Source organism: Humulus lupulus, chromosome 1 (genome assembly GCF_963169125.1).
Source record: "Humulus lupulus chromosome 1, drHumLupu1.1, whole genome shotgun sequence".
In the NCBI taxonomy this organism is placed as follows: domain Eukaryota; kingdom Viridiplantae; phylum Streptophyta; class Magnoliopsida; order Rosales; family Cannabaceae; genus Humulus; species Humulus lupulus.
In genome coordinates, this window is record NC_084793.1 from 299,382,679 (window position 1) to 299,402,921 (window position 20,243).

Sequence of the window (20,243 nt, forward strand, 5' to 3'; positions counted from 1 at the left end):
CACCTTCTTCCTTCTTCTTCTTCTTCTTCTTCTCTCTCTCACTCAATTATGCACTCACTACCTATGGATAGTGGACAATTATATGGCCCAGGTTGTTTCAAAGTGTTCACTACTTAGTTACTATTGATTTTTGTAAACTAATTATTTGGGTATGCACATAATAATCCATTATCTATCTAATTAAGAATAAAGCAAGTATCGATGTGAACAGAAATCAGCTAAAAAAGCATGACTACTTAATAAGTAGTATATATTTTATCATCAATAGTTTTAGTTAGTTTTTTTTTTTCAGAGTTGAACAGAAGAACGGATTTGTAAGGTGATTGTACAATTTGTTGTACTATATAGAAACGAGTGCAATCAACAATATTAAATTTGAAAAAGAAAGGGGATGAATGTATATGTTGTAAGTAGGGTAAGTAAGTATATATATATTCTCTTGTATTGTCTCGTGGTCAAAAACAGTAACAAGTGTCAGTAAGAGAGACAAGGGAGTGGCCGAGGCGAGGCACGCGCGGCCTCAGTGGCCATCCTACTGCTGCTGCCTCTTCCTTCCGGCAAAACTAAGTCATCATTGGTCGCTTTCACCAACCCAATTTCGTCCAATTTCAATTTAATAAAATAAAATAAAGAAAATCTCTATCCATTTCATAATAATAACCATTCCAATTCCTCGAGTCACTACAAAAAATAAATCAGTTTCTCAATCGGTCTACTTCTACTGCTACTACTATTACTGTTACTACATACTCTGCTTATTCGGTCGCCCATAATCACTGACAATTCATTCTCTGTTTTCCCTACTTAGTTAGTAGTAATAGTAGTATAGTAGTGTGTACTACTACTCCTAACATACACACACACATTTTCAAAACCATCTCTGCTCTTCCCCCATTTTTCTTCTTCTTTCCTCTACTTATTTGGCCTTTTCTGCTGTGCCTTGATTCCCTTCACATGTTACAAAAAAATAAATAATATAACATAATACACTTTTCCAGTCTTCATTTTTAAGATCATATTATTGAATTTTCGGTCTTTTTATTTGACCCTTCTTTTTCTTTGGCATTCACAAGCTGTGTGCTTGATTTAGTTTTCTGGTTTTGGTCTTTGTTTTTCTGAAATTGATTATTTGTTAGTGGAAATAAATCAGCAATTTGGGACATTTTCTCTCATATGGATAGTTATATGTACCAAAACAGAAGGACAAGAGAAGAACAGAAACATGTTTGGCCTGAATTTTACATGAGTTTTAAACCTCAAAGAATATATCTTTCTTTTATGCGTGATTTTTTTAGACTGGTTTCCCTGCAGGAGGACAAAAATACTACAATAGTACAAAAACCCTATATTCCTTTTTTTTTGTTCCGTTTATATATTCTCTTCAATTATACTATCACAATAGGGAAAATAAATAAATAAGGAGTGCTACCATGCCATGTTTGAAATGTTACATATATTCAAATTCAATGGCACATCTACTTGAAGCAATGTAAAGTAATTATGATAAGATAAGCACTATAATTATTCCATTCATGAATTTGTATGAAAAATGTTACTGAATCCCGGTGAAGTTATAAAACACACACCATAACTATTAAATTTAAGGATTAAAATTTAAAAGGTGAAAACATCTTCTGGTATTGAAACTTCCGAATCCAAGAGCCGAAAAGAGATGGCTTGCACGTAATAATAAGCTACTATTTTTTTTTTTTTTGTGAAGAATATTGGTCATCATTTATTACCTTATGAACCAGTTCGTTGAACAACCTTTTCAACCCAACTGGGCCACCTGTATGAGTTTCGTACCTAACTTATAACTTATCCGTAATACTGTAGACAAAGACCTTCTATTAATCAAGTAAGTTAAATAACTAGTTCTGAAAACACAATTCTAGTAAACACAAACGAATAAAACAAAATGTCATATGGGTAAGAAAAAAGAAGCTTTTTTTTTGGTTGTGTTTGTGACAGTTCACCAAATAGTTCAGAGACAATAGAAAACCTCATTTGACAGAACAAACATATATTTGCTTATTACATGTATTCAAAAAGGAAAAAGAAGAAAATCCCATTAAAACAAAACATAATCAAAGTTCTTTAAGTTGTCTGAGGTTCATAGGAGAAATGTATCTTTTCTCTCCATCAAGTAATTTCTTGGCGATTATAACATTAGCTGCCTCACTAGGATGGTAAGGATCCCAAAAGACATGCTTTGATCGATCTGAACACATACTCGAAGTTGGTCCACATGGAATTATTCCAGCAAATTGGCCCCCATTTCCACAGCAAGCTCTACTAGCTGTTGAAAAGCCTGCAAAAAAATTTAAAAGAAATCCTTAATTTTGACCATCTTCCAACTCAACAAACAGCTCATGTTTAATCCTAATGTACCAACTTTTTTTAAATTTGAATACCCTTTTGGGAAATAGAAAGTGGGTCAGTCTTGTTTGAGGTAAATAGTGCATACTCTAAAATATGATTATAAGGCTTACTATATGAATCTCAATGGTATATGTATATGTTAAGTAAAGTAATGTAACTTACCATAGTTGTCATAGTTTGTAATGAGCTCCAAAACTAGATCATAAACATTGGCATAGATAAAAGTGGAACCTGGGAGGGTTTTAGTTAGTTCAGTAAGCAAATCTTTCAACCTGCCATTGTATTGAATAGCTAACTTATTAGGCAATTCAACACACTGGTCTTGTTTTAGTTGATTTATGGTCTTTTGGTAAGGTATGCAGCCTATTGGACCAACATTTCCCACCACAAATTTCCGAGCATCCAACTTGTACAGTCTCTGTCACCAAATCAAACAGTAACAAATTGTTTTTAAAATTAAAAAAAAAATGAAACACCAAACGTAATTGTTACTCCAGAAATTGTAGTTCTTTTTTTTTTTTTTTTTGTCAATTTACTTACTGTAAGTTGGGCTCTTAAGTGGGTGATCATATCATCAATAAAAGAATCTGGGCTCTGTGAAATTCTTGCTCCAATTGAGAGTACTGGGAGTAAATAATTATTCAAGAAATCATTTGCTCCAACAGTGATGGAAAAAAATGACTTCTTCATTATGAACTCTTTTGCCTTACTTGGACCCAATAGTTTGTCAAACTGTTTTCTTGTGATGGTGAAATAGTCTATCTGTATATCCATTCCTAGTCTATTAACCTGAAAATTTTCATCATAAACATAACAGTTTTAACTCTCACAATTAATAACATAACAATCAAAGAGTTTTTCAAATACAAAAGAAATAATTATTAAACTCACAAATATTCTTCCTGTTGCATTCAAAATCCCCCCACCACCAGATGCATAATTCACTCCATATAATATTGCTTTTCCTGATGCGTTAGGTGCCAAATATGGGACAGCAAAGTGTGATTGTCCCAATTCTTCACCTGAAAAAAGAAAAATTACACAAAAAAAGGGTACAAGTTAAAACTTCTTTTCAAGTCTAGTAAGATTAAAAGAGTGCTATATATGTTATGTATATATACCAACTATATCACCAATGGTTCTCCCATTGGTATATCGACCAGTGGGGTTGCCACCAGAAGCTTTGAAATCAATCCCATTAGGGGGAATATTTGCCTTAGACAAAGTTGACAAATAATTATTATTTCCAGCATCAACTAGAGAATCTCCAAAGATAAACGAAGCTCCCAATCCTTTATGATCATCATCAGCAGCCTTAGCCAAAAAAACCCAGTTGATAAACAAGGCAACACAAACCAAAGAGCAAGTTTTCATGCCCATAATTTCTTCCCTACTAGAAAAAGAGCCTTTGCTTGCTACAATATATATTTAGCCTAGTGGTTATATATGCTTATAAGTAGTAAAAAGTAGTGTCTTGGTCTTATTGTTTAAAATGCACTAAAAGAGAGTATCATTTGGTGAAACTTGTAGTCTTGTTTATATTAAGTTGTATTTGGTTTGACTCCATGTGAAAATTAAGAAATGGTGTAAGAAACTCGGCTTCTTTGACGAATGTTCATGTGGGTAGTTCATCAACAATGGTGTAATTTTCTCAAACGATGATGAGTAATGAAATTTTGGGTCTTGCTTATGCTAGAAGCAACGATCCCATATTGTGTGTTCCTAAGAGAATGGACTAAAACTTGTATCAACGTGACGTTGTTGCTGTCGAAACAATTTAAGATTGTTTTGTGCAGACTTAGGTGTGGAGTTTGGTATAGGAGTTAAACACCTAAGGTGTTTGTATTATTTTAAAGTGATGTGTTTTGAATTTGATCCTTGTATATTTTATGGTTTAATTGTGGCTTGTGGAGTTTGGTTTGAATAGAAATGGGCTGGACCTAGAACAGAATGCCGACTAAGATGGCTTGTTGGGCTTGATTTAGAATAAATTGGGCTTAGCCCATGCAAAGAGTCCAATTTTAGGCCTTCCCTTACAAGTAATTTTGTTTTAGGACCTCTCTCTTGGTTTTCAATTTTTTTTTTAAATGGGAAAACGAAACTGATTTATCAGTACTTTTAACAAAATTCCATAACATATCTGGTTACATTATTTCTAGAGAGTGTGTGTCAAGTTTAGAGAAAAGAAGAGAAATTTTAGAACTCGAGCTTCGATTTAGCAATTACGAACACTCACAACAGTTGCTTTAAATAGTTGCTCTTCTCTATTTTGGAGAAGAAAAGCATCAAAATGAATCAAAAATAGCATACAACAATTGCTCTATTTTACATAATTATTACAGTAGTGAATAGCAACTACTCCACATGTAGAACAACCCTATTCATTGCTCCAAACTTATTTTATTAGTTTTAATAATTTTTTATATGTGTGGATGTGTGTATATATTAATATTACATATTTAAAATGAATAAAATATTGGAAAATTATTCCTTATATGGTGTTTTATCATTATTTTTCATATTTATCTTATTTATTTTTCCTTTTCATTTTTATAAAACTTTTTATTCAAAATTACAGTTTAAATATTTTTTTTATTTCTTTTTTACTATTTCTTGTGCTCTTTTTCTCCCGTGTCATAAAACCAAGTTAACATAAAGAGTTTATTTATTCATCCAAGAATTTCACTTTATACAAGTAGAACTACTCTCTTGTATAAATATATTTCAACTTTTAAAAACAAATGATTTACATTGTACATCATCATAATTTTCAAATTTAAAATCATTAAAAAAAAAAAAACTTTAAATAGTGATAGAAATACTGTACACGATCTTATTAAATATATAAATCATAAGTTCCACCTTACACATATATATGATTTATTTTTTCTCCTATATATAATATCTTATAGATTGTTGAATTTGAAGTTTTCTTAAGTAATTTTTTGCATATATTTTTCATAGAGTTTAAGTTTGTTTCCAAGGATTTTCCTTGTAATGGTGCAAGACCACTTTTAACTCAGAAGGTAAATAAATCATTATTTTTCATTTTCTTCTTCCATCCTTATGAAACTCATGCAATCCTCTACAACCTCAAATGATAACCCAATGCAATCTAATGCAACTTTAAAAAGCTCATTTGCAAATTTCAATCTTATGTAACTTATGCAACCTCAAATGCAAGCCAATACAACCCTAATAATGCAACTAATGACAATTTAAAAACTCATATATGCAACTCATGCAACCCTCTACAACATCAAATGCAAGTCCTATGCAATCTAAACCAATTTTAGAAAATCTCATTTGTAAATTTTATTCTTATGCAATCCAATGCAACCTCAAAGGCAACCTAAACCAACCCACTGCAACCTCAAATGCAAGTTCATGCAACCTATTGCAACTTAAAAGCTCATATGCTAATTTAATCACGATGCAACTCATGCAACCATAAATGCAAGATCAATGCAACCCCATGCAATCTCATACAACCCAATGCAACCTAAAGCAATTTTAGAAAGCTCATTTGTAAATTTCATCCTTATGCAACTCATGCAACCCACTACAACCTCAAATGCAAGTCCAATGCAACCTAAAACAACTCACTGTAACCTCAAATGCAACTAAATCAACTTAAGCAACATCATTATGCAACTTAATCATCCTTATGCAACTCATGCAATCCACTGCAAAATGCAAGCTCATGCAACCCAATGCAACCTCAAGTAACCTACGACAATCTCAAATCCTATGCAATTGAATGCAACCTATTATAACCTCAAATGCAATTCTATGCAACCCCAAGCAACCCATTACAACCTCCAATGCAACCCCATGCAACATAAAGAAACTTTAAAAAAATTATTTGCAAATTTGATACTTATGCAATCCAAAGCAGCCTCAAATGCAATTAAAACAACCCATTGCAATCTCAAATGTAAGCCCATGCATGCAACTTTAAAACTCATATGTTAATTTCATCGTTATGTAACTCATATGGCCTAAACCAACCTCGAATGCAATCCCAATGCAAACTAAAGCAACCGACTACAATCTCAAATGCATGCTCATGTAATCTAATGTGAGTTATACATATGAATTACGAATGCAACAACATGCAACCTAAAGCAACCCATGGCTGTCCAAGTGCAACCCACTGCAACTCCTAATGTGAGTTATCCATATGAATTACAAATGCAACCGCATGCAACCTAAAGAAACACATGGCTAGTCCAAGTGCAACCCACTGCAACCTAAAGCAACACATGGCTAGTCCAAGTGCAACCCACTGCAACTCCTAATGTGAGTTATACATATGAATTACGAACGCAACCTAAAGCAACACATGGCTAGTCCAAGTGCAACCCACTGCAACTCCTAATGTGAGTTATCCATATGAATTACGAATGCAACCACATGCAACCTAAAGCAACACATGGCTAGTCTAAGTGCAACCCACTGCAACTCCTAATGTGAGTTATACATATGAATTACGCATGCAACCACATGCAACCTAAAGCAACACATGGCTAGTCTAAGTGCAACCCACTGCAACTCCTAATGTGAGTTATCCATATGAATTACAAATGCAACCTAAAGCAACACATGGCTAGTCCAAGTGCAACCCACTGCAACTCCTAATGTGAGTTATACATATGAATTACGAATGCAACCACATGTAACCTAAAACAACACATGGCTAGTCCAAGTGCAAACCACTGCAACTCCTAATGTGAGTTATCCATATGAATTACGAATGCAACCACATGCAACCTAAAGCAACACATGGCTAGTCCAAGTGCAACCCACTGCAACTCCTAATGTGAGTTATACATATGAATTACGAATGCAACCACATGCGACCTAAAGCAACACATGGCTAGTCCAAGTGCAACTGTAATGACCAAACTACTCTAGACTTTGGACCATTAATGAAAACTACACATAGACCCTAATCCTTAATAGAACTTACAAGTGAAAAGATCATAACTTTATTAAAAACTTGTAAAAATAAAGGTTAAACTTAAATAAAATTTAAGTTAGGATATGGGATCCCATTGTTTTAAAATCAAAACATAACATAATTGTAATTAAAAGAGATTACATAAATAAGTGCAGAAAAATACACATAAAAACATAAGTAAAGACTTCATCCTCGAATCGAAAACTCTCGGCTCTAAGAATCCATTCCGCCTCAATACACATGCCCAAAACTACCAAGAACCTTTCCCGCCACTAAAGCTATTTTCCTGCACATATAAACAAAAAAATGAGTGAGCCTAATGCCCAGCAAGGAAAATCTAACATATAACCATATACGTAAAATTCATAATGTAACATAAAACATATCATAACACTTATGTCACATACATACTATAATGGCCATTATTACTTGGGGTCCCATAAACTAAACAAGTCATATGCCCATTAGATTAGTGGGGCTTGCTAGCTAAGCAAGTCATATGCCCATAATCTATTTGGGGCTTGTTAGTTGTATAGGTCATATGCCCAAGTCTACAAACATACTTAACATAACATATTACATAACATAAAATCATAAGATAACATATAAAGTCATATAACACATAAATCCTATCCTATTTTCCTTACCAAAATAACCGGGATATGAGAACTGATTTGGGACCTTGGAACACTCCTAAAAACCATTTATAATAGGGTGAGTATATTGAAGAAAAGGGATGAAAGTGATGAAGGAACTATACTATCAAAATATACTTACCAAAAACCTTGTGCTCAAGAACTTAGATTTCCTAACCAAGAATAGGAATAAGGTTAGAATACTGAGTAGAAGACTATGAGAACTTTAAAGAAAATAATACAGAAATGGACTAGAGTTTGGGATACCTTGAGTACTTCTATGACCAATTTAAACCTTGAAGCGAAATGCTATAAAACCTTACTTCCCAAGTGTTTGGTAAGCTTATAGTGATCAAGCTTATAATTCCCAACCCAAGTGTTTACACTCTCACACTAACCTAGCAACTTGCAGCCTCTGAACTTAGAGTAATAGATGAATAAATGGCTGGGTACTAGATCCTATTTATAGAGTTTAGGAATGAAAAGATCTTCATTTAACTTGAATAAAAATAATGGCTTTTTAAATGAAAATCATTTGAATTATCGTTCAGCAGAGGCTGAAGACTCGTCCAAAAAGATGCTGGACTTATCAAGAGGTTGAGGATTTGAATGAGAACGTTTTTGAAATCTTTCAAAAACACACCGAAGGAGGCGATATATCGCCTGGGCCAGTATGCCCGAGGCAATCGTGCAACGTTTCGTGTTTTTCGTATCTTCGTGCTGTGATATATCGCCCCCTATAGCTGCGATATATCGGCATACGTTGAATATTTAAACACAAAATTACACATTTTTAGCTTAATTTGAATTGAGTAAACAACCTTGACTAAGCCCTCTAACGTTTTCAAAGCTGCTGACTGACCCTATGATATTCAAGTTTTAACCTTAATAAATTTATTCCTCAAAATACTTAATCATTATTAAACATATACATGACATGTGCTATTATCTTATTGGGTCTTATCTAAACCTTATAGTATAATAAATATTATCCTCAATATCAGTCATATTAATCAAACCTTAGGTTAAAATTAATATTCCTAGACTATAGGTTAAACTTAGAAAATCTACAAGTGTTACTATGAGTGTCCAAATAAATCCCGGTCTGAACCAATAAATCTATAGTCATAACAATAATACTACTATTACTATTATACTACTATCTAACTAGCTAAGTAAAGTTCTTGGACTCTACAGCAACCCACTACAACCTTAAATGCAAGATCAATGACGTTAACATATAAGATTTGGTGTTGCCATTAGCTGCATTGGGTTGTATTGAGATTTTTTAAGTTGCTTTAGGTTGAATTTGGTTACATTAGGGATGCATGAGCTTGTATTTGATGTTGTTGTGGGTTGCTTGAGGTTGCATTGACTTTCATGTGAGGTTGCAATGAAATTTTCAAATGAGTTTTTTTAAAGTTGTTTTGTGTTGCATGAGATTGCATTGAGCTTGCATTTGATGTTGGAGTGTATTTCATAAGGATGAAATTAGCATATGATTTTTTGAAAGTTATTTTAGGTTGCATTGGTTTGCATAGACTTACATTGGACTTTCATTTGAGGTTGCATTGAGTATGCATTTGAGGTTGCAGTGGGTTGTATGAGTTGCATAAGGATGAAATTAACATAAATTGTTTTAGGTTTCCATGAGTTTCATTGAGTTTTTTAAAGTTACTTTGGGTTGAATTTGGTTACATTGGGGATGCATGGACTTGCATTTGATGTTGCAATTGGTTGCTTGAGGTTGCATTGGCTTGCATGTGAGGTTGCATAAGAATAAAATTCGCAAATTAGCTTTTTTATTAAAGTTGTTTTATATTGTCTGAGCTTGCATTTGAGGTGGGAGTGAGTTGCATAAGGATGAGATTAGCATATGATTTTTTTTAAAGTTATTTTAGGTTGCATAGACTTACATTAGACTTTCATTTGATGTTGCATTGAGTATCCATTTGAGGTTGTAGCGAGTTATATGAGTTGCATAAGGATGAAATTAACATAAATTGTTTTAAGTTTCTATGAGTTTCATTGAGTTTTTAAAGTTGCTTTAGGTTGCATTTGGTTACATTGGGGATGCATGCCTTTTACTATTGATACAAAAAATATCAACCTCTAATGACTGATGAAGGTCCAAGGACGAGGCTATGAAGCCATACAACTTTGACCTTATAAAATACAAGTAACTTCTATTACCTTACTTAAATGAGTATCTCATGATACTTCATGTGCTATGTAGGTTCTTGGACTTTGCATCTACATATACCGATAAAAAAAAACACAAAGAGACATAACTTAAACTCTTTGTTCTTGTAAAACTCGTAACATAACTAATATATATTAATAAATTATGCATAATAACCAACCCATTATCTACAATCACAATATAGATTATATAAGGTGAGATTTGGTTGTTTTCTCTAATCATGACAGAAGAAAAAAAAATCACGTGTCTGTGCACATAAATGTATACATACATATTGTCTTAAAAAAAACTTTTATAAATGCAATTTTTTTTTGCAGGTATATGTATAGGAGTGAGACTTAATATACTCCATATATAAGATAATATATATATGTAACGACCCAAATTTCCTAATAAGGTTTAGAACCTTGATTAGGAGGCCGGGAGGGCCATAATTGATTTACTGTGCTATTATATGATTATATGCATGATTATGTGGGTCATATTATTATATGATGATAAAGGCATGCATGGGACTATATACTCTGCTGTGAGGGTATTATGGTAATTTGGCTTATTGAGAGCGTAGCTGTGTACTTGTGTGTATATTGGTAGGCTAATGTTGAGACCACATTATTATGTGGATATATGTCTGTGATCTGTGACTCGAGACGATCCTAGTGAGCAGATTAGCGAAAAGTTATGGCAGGGATTTATACCCGGCTTGGGGTGAGCCTGGGGGTATAAATGGGAATTTAGTGAGTATACTAGAGTCTATTCTGATATCGAGAAATATTATTGGTGATTAATTAGGTATTGGGTAGTAAGCGGTAAATATTAGAGACACTCGAGGAGTTAGCGGGAATTGGGGTGAAATGACTTAAATGCCTTTAAGTGGACTAAAGGGTTTAGAATTAATAGGGAGGGCATTTTGGTCAATTGGCTTTTTAAAGATAGATACTATTGAGGCTTTATGTTAGTGGAGGTGGTAGAATGTAACAGAAGTCTAAAGAGAAGGAAAAAGAAAGGAAAAGAAAAGAAGGGAAAACAGAGTGGTATTCTCTTGGGTCGGTTGGTGGTTCTCTCACCACTTTCCTGGGGTTTTCTTGGAGCAAAGCTCAGAGGAGAGCTGGGTTAGGTTAAGCATTAAGAATCCTAAGCTAGGATTGAAGATTTGGCAAGGGTTTAGCACGGATAGGCCATCCACTTGAGGTAAGGTTCTATAGTTTCTTCAGTTTCTGGTTTTGGTTTTTGAACTATGGTGCATAAGCTGAGTTTGATGGGAACTTTAGGGAATTCAGGCCAAAGGGTGAGGAAGAGCAAGCTAGGGAGGTGTAGAGGCTGTCTTGAAATCAAAACTCCATTAAAGGTATGAATTCTAAACCTCTAACTCTGATGCTTTGACTGGTTTTGCTGAGTTTCTGAGCTTGGGGACAGCTATGGTGAATTTTGGGATTAGAGATGCATGTGATTGGGTTTTGAGATTTTGGGGTTCTTGGGATGAGTGTAGTATGTTTATAAGGTTGTTTTTGAGGTTGGAAAAGGTTTGGAGAAGTTTTGGTTGAGTTTGGTTCGAGGAAATCGCAGGAAGAGAAATTTGGAGTTGGCCTGCCTGTGACTAGCGCTACAGCGCTAGCCTTTGGGTGCTGTAGTGCTAGGCCATGTATGCTGAGGGGATTTTTCTTCTGTTTGTAGCACTGTAGCGCCCTCCTAAGAGCGCTGTAGCGCTGCCCTGTTTTCAGAAAGGGATTTTAGGGTTATTAGCAAGGGTTTTTGACCAAGGGTTTGGGGTTTGGTTCCACCACCTTGTTTGGGGGAACTAGAACTTCCCGGAGGCTCGGGATTGGTCCTGAGGCTAGGTTTTGGACTTGAGGTTTGGTGATGACTTTGACCTATGATTGTGTTTAGGTGAGCGCTAGGGCTCGAGAGGGATCGTGCTCAAGGAGTCGAGTGATCAAAGCTAGCGAATCAAAAGGTAAGAAAGCTGCACCTGATTATGTGGCTAGGTTGGGACTAAGTGTTCCCTATGTTTGTATGCATTGTTATGTGAATGTGATTAACCATGTGGACACGATGGGACTAAGAGCTCCCTACATTTTTATATCATGTCATGAGATGGTATTATTATGCCATGGGACATGCGATAACCGGCCTAAGAGTGTCGGAATCAATATTTGCGCACAGGGCGCGGCTCGGCCACTGGTAGCTAAGGCAGCTTATTTATCACTGAGCTCGGTTAAGCTGGCTGGAGTCAGTGAGTATTACACTGGGGGCGGCTCAAGAGAGCCGAAGACAGTGTGTCAAATAGAGGGTGCGACTAAGGGCGCTGACCCTGAATATCATTTGATGATGTGATAAACTGTTGATTATGATCGTGAATATTGTGTTATGAACGTGATTTGTTGGCTGTCTGGATGACAAATTATTAATCTGTTGTGTGTTATCACTGAGTGGATAAATGTTATGAAATACTGAATTCCTAGTTGTGCATTGTGAAATATTTGATAAATGATGTTGATCTTGCTATGTTATCATGCTTTCTTGCTGGGCCTCGGCTCACGGGTGCTACGTGGTGCAGGTAAAGGCGAGGGTAGGCTGAATCAACCATGAGTTGGAGAGCTCTGGGGGCGAGGTGTACATTGTCAGCTGCTCGGTCGCCACGGTATAGGAATTGTACAAGGACGGAAACCTAAAATGTATATTTTGCCATTAGAGTGGCTTGAATTATTTGTAACTCTTGGAATCGGTTGTAGCTAAGATGTCTAAATCCTGTTTTGAGTTTCCATGTACTAAACTATCATTTTTAATGAAAATAGCCCGTTTGTGACCAAAATCTTTTATTCCTAATTTGTTGATGACATTGAATTCACACTTTGTCTAAATGACTTGATTAGCAAGTCTTGCACTATTTCTAAACACACAGTGTAGCGGTCTTGGTTGTCCAGGGCACTATTTCTTTTTAATTTTGCTGCATGGGCAGCATATTTTCCTTTTACTTTTGAACAATTACATCCAAGAAGTACAGCTTGCGGTGTAAACGAATTCCCTTTGATATTATAACATTTTTGCATATTATAACATCTGTTCGCATGACCGAACTTAGCATAGTACTTTGGCTTGATTTAACAAAATATAAATTTTGAAAAATACTTAAGTACCGTAGCATGCTTTCACTTATTTTGTTCATGTGTTTACATACCTCTTGGTATGCTTTCCTATCGATGTACGTTATATGCCCCCCAAGTGACTGAGGAGATTTAGGTCCTTGGTCACTTGCCTTGACCACGACCTGTATGAACATTACTATTCGGTATAAAATGAAACACTTATAATACAACAAAACAACACACGTAATGAACAAATACTTGTAAAAAAGTTTACAAAGGTTGGCAAGAATGACTGGCTGCGCACAGTCCCTTATAATTCTCGTATTAAAATGGACTAAACATGTCTTTACAAGTGATCTTTTAGAAAGATCTTACACTTATAAGAGATTAGCCATATAACATGACTAACCCTTTTTCAAAACTTGTAAAAAGTAAAAATTAGTACAAGCCAGTCCTTTAAGAAGGACTGTTTATTGATAATACTTGCGCAGGTGTTCTCCGTTCCAATAGCGCGGAACGAGATCTCCATTTACGCGTGCAAGTTTGTATGTGCCTGGATGAAGGACTTCTTCAATCTGGTAAGGTCCTTTGGTTCGAGTACTCCAGCAGCTGGGTCGCGGGTGTTTAAGAAAACTCATCGAAGTACTAGGTCTCCGATGTTGAACTTTCTTTCTTTTACTTTTGAGTTAAAATACCAGGCGACTTTTTGCTGGTACGCAGCTACTCGGAGTTGGGCTTTTTCTCGTTTCTCCTCAAGTGAGTCTAGGGACTCCATTAACAATTGGATATTCTAGTCCTGGTCGTATGTAATTCTTCGATGTGAGGGCGAATCTAACTTGACTGGCACCATAGCCTCATAGCCGTATGCTAAGTAAAATGGGGTATGACCTGTTGCTGTTCGATGAGAAGTTCTATACGACCAGAGTACTTCAGGCAACTGTTCTGGCCATGCTCCTTTGGCTTCCTCGAGTCTTTTCTTCAGGGTATCCTTAAGTGTTTTATTCACTGCTTTGACTTGCCCATTTGCTTGTGGATGCGCGACTGAAGAAAAGCTTTTGACGATTTCATGTCTTTCGCAGAAGTCTGTGAATAGGTTGCTGTCAAACTGGGTGCCGTTGTCTGAGACAATCTTCCGAGGTAATCCATACCGGCAAACAATGTTCTTGATGACAAAGTCAAGAACTTTCTTTGTCGTTATGGTAGCGAGTGGCTCAGCTTCAGCCCATTTGGTGAAGTAGTCGACTGCTACAACTGCGTATATTACTCCACCTTTTCCTGTTGGCAAGGACCCAATTAGATCGATACCCCATACTACGAAGGGCCATGGACTTTGCATTTGCTTTAACTCGTTGGGAGCTGCGCGTAGGATCTTGGAAAATCACTGACACTTATCACATTTTCGCACAAACTCCATTGAGTCTTCGTTCATAGTCAGCCAGAAATAACCCTGCCTCAGAATCTTTTTCGATAAGCTCTGCCCCCCAGCGTGATCCCTATTAGGAGTGTGTCCTAAAAGCATGTAAAGACTTTTGTTTTTCAGTGAATAAATAAATACAATGGTTCATTATTATTGTTATATTTAGATTGTTAAATTATTGTTTGAATAATTTTGTAAATATCAGAAAAATTCCATATTCATTATTGAGGATGTGATCTTGTATTAGTTGAGAGAATTAAGATCACATGAATGATTAAAAATAGTCAACAACAACAAATTAAAGTTATGGAATTCTTTAATTGGAGTTGTAAGTACAATTTACTGAGTATCATTGTTATCCCCATTTCCTCTTAGGGTTTTGGGCCCTCGCCCCGGCCCACGGTCAGAGGGGCCGGTTCGGTATTTGGGCCCAACCCGCGGACTACGGACTGGGCCTGTGTAGAAGGGTCCGGGAAGTACCTCCGGGTTCATGATTCGGCTCGATGGTCCCGGCACTGTCCGGAGTGCCCCGGATCATCGCGGCCATCGCGGCCCGCTCCCTGGCCCAGAATGGTCCGGGCCCGAAGTAAACGCAGCGGGCCCAAGGTAAACGAACCTGGACCGCTTCATCCCCAGGCTATGGGCCAGGCGTCCAGGACACTGAAGCCGCCTCATTTCGCGTGGGTCTTGTCCCCCCACTTTTCACCTGCAGAAAGGGTCTCCTTGGGATTGTCTGCTGGCATGTCAGGACTGCGCAGCCAAGTACTCCGACCGGTCTTGTCCCCTGAATCTGCCTCGTGATTCGAAGTGGTCAGAGCCAAAGTGCCGTTTTGTCGGGAGAATGCTTGCATCTCAGGGTAACTAATTGGGCCTGAGCTGGTTTGGGTTTGATGTACTATATATCTTTTTAGCTCGGGCCTCTACTAGGAGGGCCCCCTGTACACATATTCCAAATGGGCCCGGGTCAGGCCCGGCCCAAACCTGATGTCCCCCTCACTCTATAAATATAAGTTGTAATGCAACGTAGAAAGGGGAGAAGGCAGAAACTCTGCTCAAATACAGTTAAACAACTCCATTGTAAAAGCTTATCCTAGCTCTAATACAGACTTATATATGGACTCGTGGACTAAGGCTAGTTAATGCCCCAACCACGTAAAAATCTTGTGTCGATCTTCTATTCTCTTTATTATAATCAGTAAATATCCTTCTTTAAGATAGTTGCCGAAAAACTCGGTTAGCAGTTTGGTGCTTTCATTGAGAGCTGAAGGAAGCTAGCGCCAACGTCAGGCCTTTACTACGATGGTGAACACTCGTAACACCACCTTCGACCCTGCCAACCCGGAGCAGGGCAACGAAGACCCACTGCCTTCTCAGCGCATCCCTCAGAACCTGCCTGAAGACGTGCCTCCTCAGACATCTCACCAAGACGAGTCGCAAGACTACGAGGATGAGACGGAGTACGAAGTAGGAAACGAAGAAGAGTACTATGAGGAGGAGAACGAGGGGGAGTATCATGATGAAGCCGCGGATCCCGAGGTCCCTCGCGACGATCAGCAAGACCCGGAGGTGACTAGACTGAGGAAGCAGATCCAGGATCAGGAAGCCAGGATGGCTGAGCAGGCGAAGGCGCACCGCCGGGTGCAAGAGTCTCTCCATGCCCTACAAGCGCTGATGGCCGCGCAGGGCCCGGCGGCCAACCCCGCAGTTGGCCCGCACCCAGAAACGCAACATCCCGCTCCCCAAGAGCAAACCGAGGGCCCCAGGGGGGCCAGCCCGATCCGTTTCCCAGAGCCTCCCCCCGACACGGCTCCGAAAGTCCCGGACAAGGAGCGACGGACGACTCGGAAAAAGACTACCCCCGTCAGTAAAGCCGGGGCACGTTCACGACCGTTACCTAGGAAAGAGAAGGTGTGCCCCGTCCCAGGACGAGGCCACCCAATCGATCCGCAGGGGGTACGGCCGCAGGACGATCAGCCCCGGCCCGCCCCAAGGGCGAACGGGAGGGAAAAGTCTTTGCACCCGAGTGCCTCGATCAACAAGAACCATCGGGAACGACCCCGCCGCGAGGATCGTGACGCTCTCAGCTCCGGGGACGACACTTCCCGAGTAGATTTACGTGACGGACTGAATGCCCGGAAAGAGCGGGCCCGCAAGCAAAAAATCCTTCCTCGAAACGGAGACCTCAGGAACGACATAAACGACAGGCGGAACGAGAGAATCCCCCTGGAGGACAGCGCGGCCAGGCAGCTCATGGAGCAAATGGCAGCATTAAAAAAGGTCGCCGACCGCTTGGTCCGCAAGCAAGAGGGCGCGGACACTGACTCCGACGAAGAGGACAAGGAGCCGTGCGCGAGACATATCTTAGACGCCGTGTTGCCCAAGGGGTTCAAGATGCCAAATCTCACCGCCTACACTGGAAGCACGGACCCTAGGGATCATCTGTCCCGGTACAACCGACTCATGACCGTGGCTCACGTCAGTGACAGCGGCAAATGCCTCTGCTTCTCCATCACGTTGGGCGGTCCCGCCGAAGAGTGGTGGAAAAGGCTCAAACCGGGGTCCATCCAAACATGGTCCGGGCTACAGTCGGCTTTTCGGAAGCAATTCGTGGCCACCATGAGGATGGATATGCAAATCAGTGCCCTCGCCAATATTAAGCAAATGCCCGCAGAAACGTTGAGGGCCTACATCCAGCGCTTCACTGAAGAAGCCTCCAAGACAAAGGTCGACGACGGACAGCGCCTGGTGGCACTACAGTCTGGAATCCGGGCCGGGTCCCCGCTCTGGGACGACATGCAGCGCAGTAAAGCCGCCACCCTAGAAGAATTTAGTAGGAGGGCCCAAGGATTCATCAACTGGGAGGAGGCCCAGATCCAGGCCTTCGGGTGGCCCTCGGCCCCTCACCCAGTCGCTCAGAAGATTCCGGGAGGTGCGGGACATTTCCCCGCGCAGTCCTACGCATCGCCCCCCATCGTCCCGGGGGGGGGGGGGTAGTTGCGCCCGACATTAGTTACACGCCTACGGTGTATGGTCCTGCCGTTTCGGGGTACGCCCCGGCCCAGTCAACGCCCTTCTCCGGGTATGGTGTCGCGCCGGCGGGGCACAGCATGGCCCCCGTCGTGGCCCAGCAATCGCAGACCGGGGTAACCGAGGCAAGCGTGAATCCCTCCCGGAGTAAGCGGGCCGGCAAAGGCCAGAACTGGCCGGAATTGGCCAAAAAAGGGAAGAGGGGCTATGAGCCCCAATACTCGGAATACACTAACTTGGTGGATACCCGGGAAAACATCTACCTGGCTACGGAAAGAGCGGTCCATTACCGGAAACCTAGCCCCATGTTTAAGGGGGGAGGAACCCCAGAGACACCAGCAAACAGTGCGCCTATCACAAAGATGTGGGCCACACCACCGACGAGTGTCGGCAGCTCAAAGATGAAATTGAAAACCTCATCAAGCTGGGACACCTCCATCAGTGGGTCAGGATGCCCATAGGCATCCCGGGCATGACAGCAAATCCCGCGCAGTCCGCGGCGCCGGCAACGACCCGTGCATACCCGCCCCAGGGCGGGTACGCGCAAGGGTTCCCGGCACAGACCCCTCAGGGGGCTGTCGCCACGCAGGCCCCCGGTCCTGGGATGCCCTATCCTTCCGGGGCAGCGCCCCCTCGAGTGGACGGGCACGTGTCGACAATTTCAGGCGGACCCCACCTAGGGGGCCCTTCGAAGAATGATCAAAAACGCTATCTGAGCGAGCTGGACCATGACCAAGAAGTCTGCGCCCTCGTCCAGGCCCCTGCTCAGCGCCCCAAACTGATGAACCTCCCCATCACGTTCACGGAAGACGACGCCCGTAATGTCCATTTCCCGCACCACGACCCACTGGTCATAGATGCTCAAATTGCCAACAAGATGGTGTCCCGAGTGTTGGTGGATGACGGAAGCTCCGTCAACTTGTTGTTCAAATCTGCCTTTGCCGCCATTGGCCTGACGGAGGCTGATCTGGCGTCGTGCCCGACCCAAATCTACGGCTTCAACGGAGACGCACTCCTCCCCATGGGAAAGGTCCAGCTGCCTGTTACTCTGGGAGACGCGTTGCAGCAATCGTTCAAGTTCTGCACCTTTGTGGTGGTGGATTGCCCAACCGCTTACAACGCCATCTTTGGCCGGCCCGCCCTGGTCGAGTTTGGGGCCATCACCTCCATCCGCCATCTATGCATGAAGTTCCCGTGCAGCAGCGGAGGGATTGGGACGGTCCGCAGAGACCAGAAAAGCGCGCGGAAGTGTTACCATATCTCTGCCCGTCCTGTTTGTATGGTCCGGGATGAGCCCGTCGGGCCGGCACTCCGCCCGCCCGAGCAAGCTATCCAGGACGAAGACGATCTGGACCCACGGTTGGGAGAGGAACGAACTCTTGAGCCAATGGACGAAATAGAAGAGGTATGCATCAGCGAGTCCGACCCTGCCAGGGTCATCCAAGTGGGAAAAAGCCTGCCGGAAGACATTCGGGCCGCCATTATCGCCCAAGTCAAGAAAAACCAGGATCTTCTGGCATGGTCCCACTCCGATATGACCGGGGTCGACCGTAACATCATATGCCACGCGTTGAGTATTGACCCAAACGCGACCCCGGTCCGCCAGAAGCGCAGACCTTTGGGGACGGAGAGGGCCGAGGCCCTCAAGCTGGAGGTAGAGAAGCTGTCTTCCATTAACTTCATCCGCGAAGCCGTGTACCCCGTATGGCTGGCCAACCCGGTCTTAGTACCGAAGCCTAACGGGACGTGGAGGACCTGCATCGACTTCACGGACCTCAACAAAGCATGTCCGAAGGACTGTTTCCCGCTCCCCCGAATAGACCAGATGGTGGATGCTACGTCCGGTTACGAGATCTTGAGTTTCATGGACGCCTACTCAGGCTACAACCAGATCTCCATGCACGTGGAAGATCAGGAGCACACCAGTTTCCAAACTGACAAGGGCATCTACTGCTATGTCGTCATGCCTTTCGGACTCAAGAATGCCGGGGCAACCTACCAGAGGCTCGTCAATCGAATGTTTAGGGCCCAGCTGGGTCGAAACATGGAGGTATACATTGACGATATGCTGGTCAAATCCAAGACGTCGCAGGAACATTCGAGCGATTTGGCGGAGGCCTTCGCGGTTATTCGAAAGTACGGGATGAAGCTGAACCCTAAGAAGTGCACCTTCGGCGTCGCATCCGGGAAGTTCCTGGGCTTTATCGTGAGTTTCCGAGGAATTGAAGCCAACCCCGAGAAGATCAAGGCCCTGATCAACATGGCCTCTCCCCGGAAGCACAAGGACGTTCAAAGCCTGACGGGGCGAGTGGCCACCCTAAGCCGTTTTGTCTCCAAGGCCACGGACAAGTGCGTCCCTTTTTTCAACGTCCTCCGGGGAAGCTAGCGGTTCGAATGGTCACCCGAGTGCGAAGAAGCCTTCCAGAAGCTGAAAGAGCACTTGGCCAAGTCCCCCATCCTGGCAAAGCCAGTCGAAGGAGAACTTTTGTACTTATACCTGGCCGTAACCGAACACGCCATCAGCGCCGCG

The 20,243-nt window shown here is 41.2% G+C and overlaps 1 protein-coding gene across 1 annotated transcript; it reads right to left on the minus strand.

Annotated features, from left to right (window-relative positions):
• Positions 1–1,842: 1,842 nt before the first annotated feature.
• On the minus strand, positions 1,843–3,873 carry LOC133811700 (GDSL esterase/lipase At2g23540-like). The gene is made up of 5 exons (XM_062246212.1): positions 3,504–3,873; positions 3,274–3,404; positions 2,923–3,171; positions 2,545–2,800; positions 1,843–2,311 (listed from the first exon to the last, which is right to left on the minus strand). Exons 1-5 carry the CDS (start codon positions 3,760–3,762, stop codon positions 2,088–2,090), a joined length of 1,119 nt encoding a protein of 372 aa, XP_062102196.1. The 5' UTR covers positions 3,763–3,873; the 3' UTR covers positions 1,843–2,087.
• Between the last annotated feature and the right edge of the window lie 16,370 nt (positions 3,874–20,243).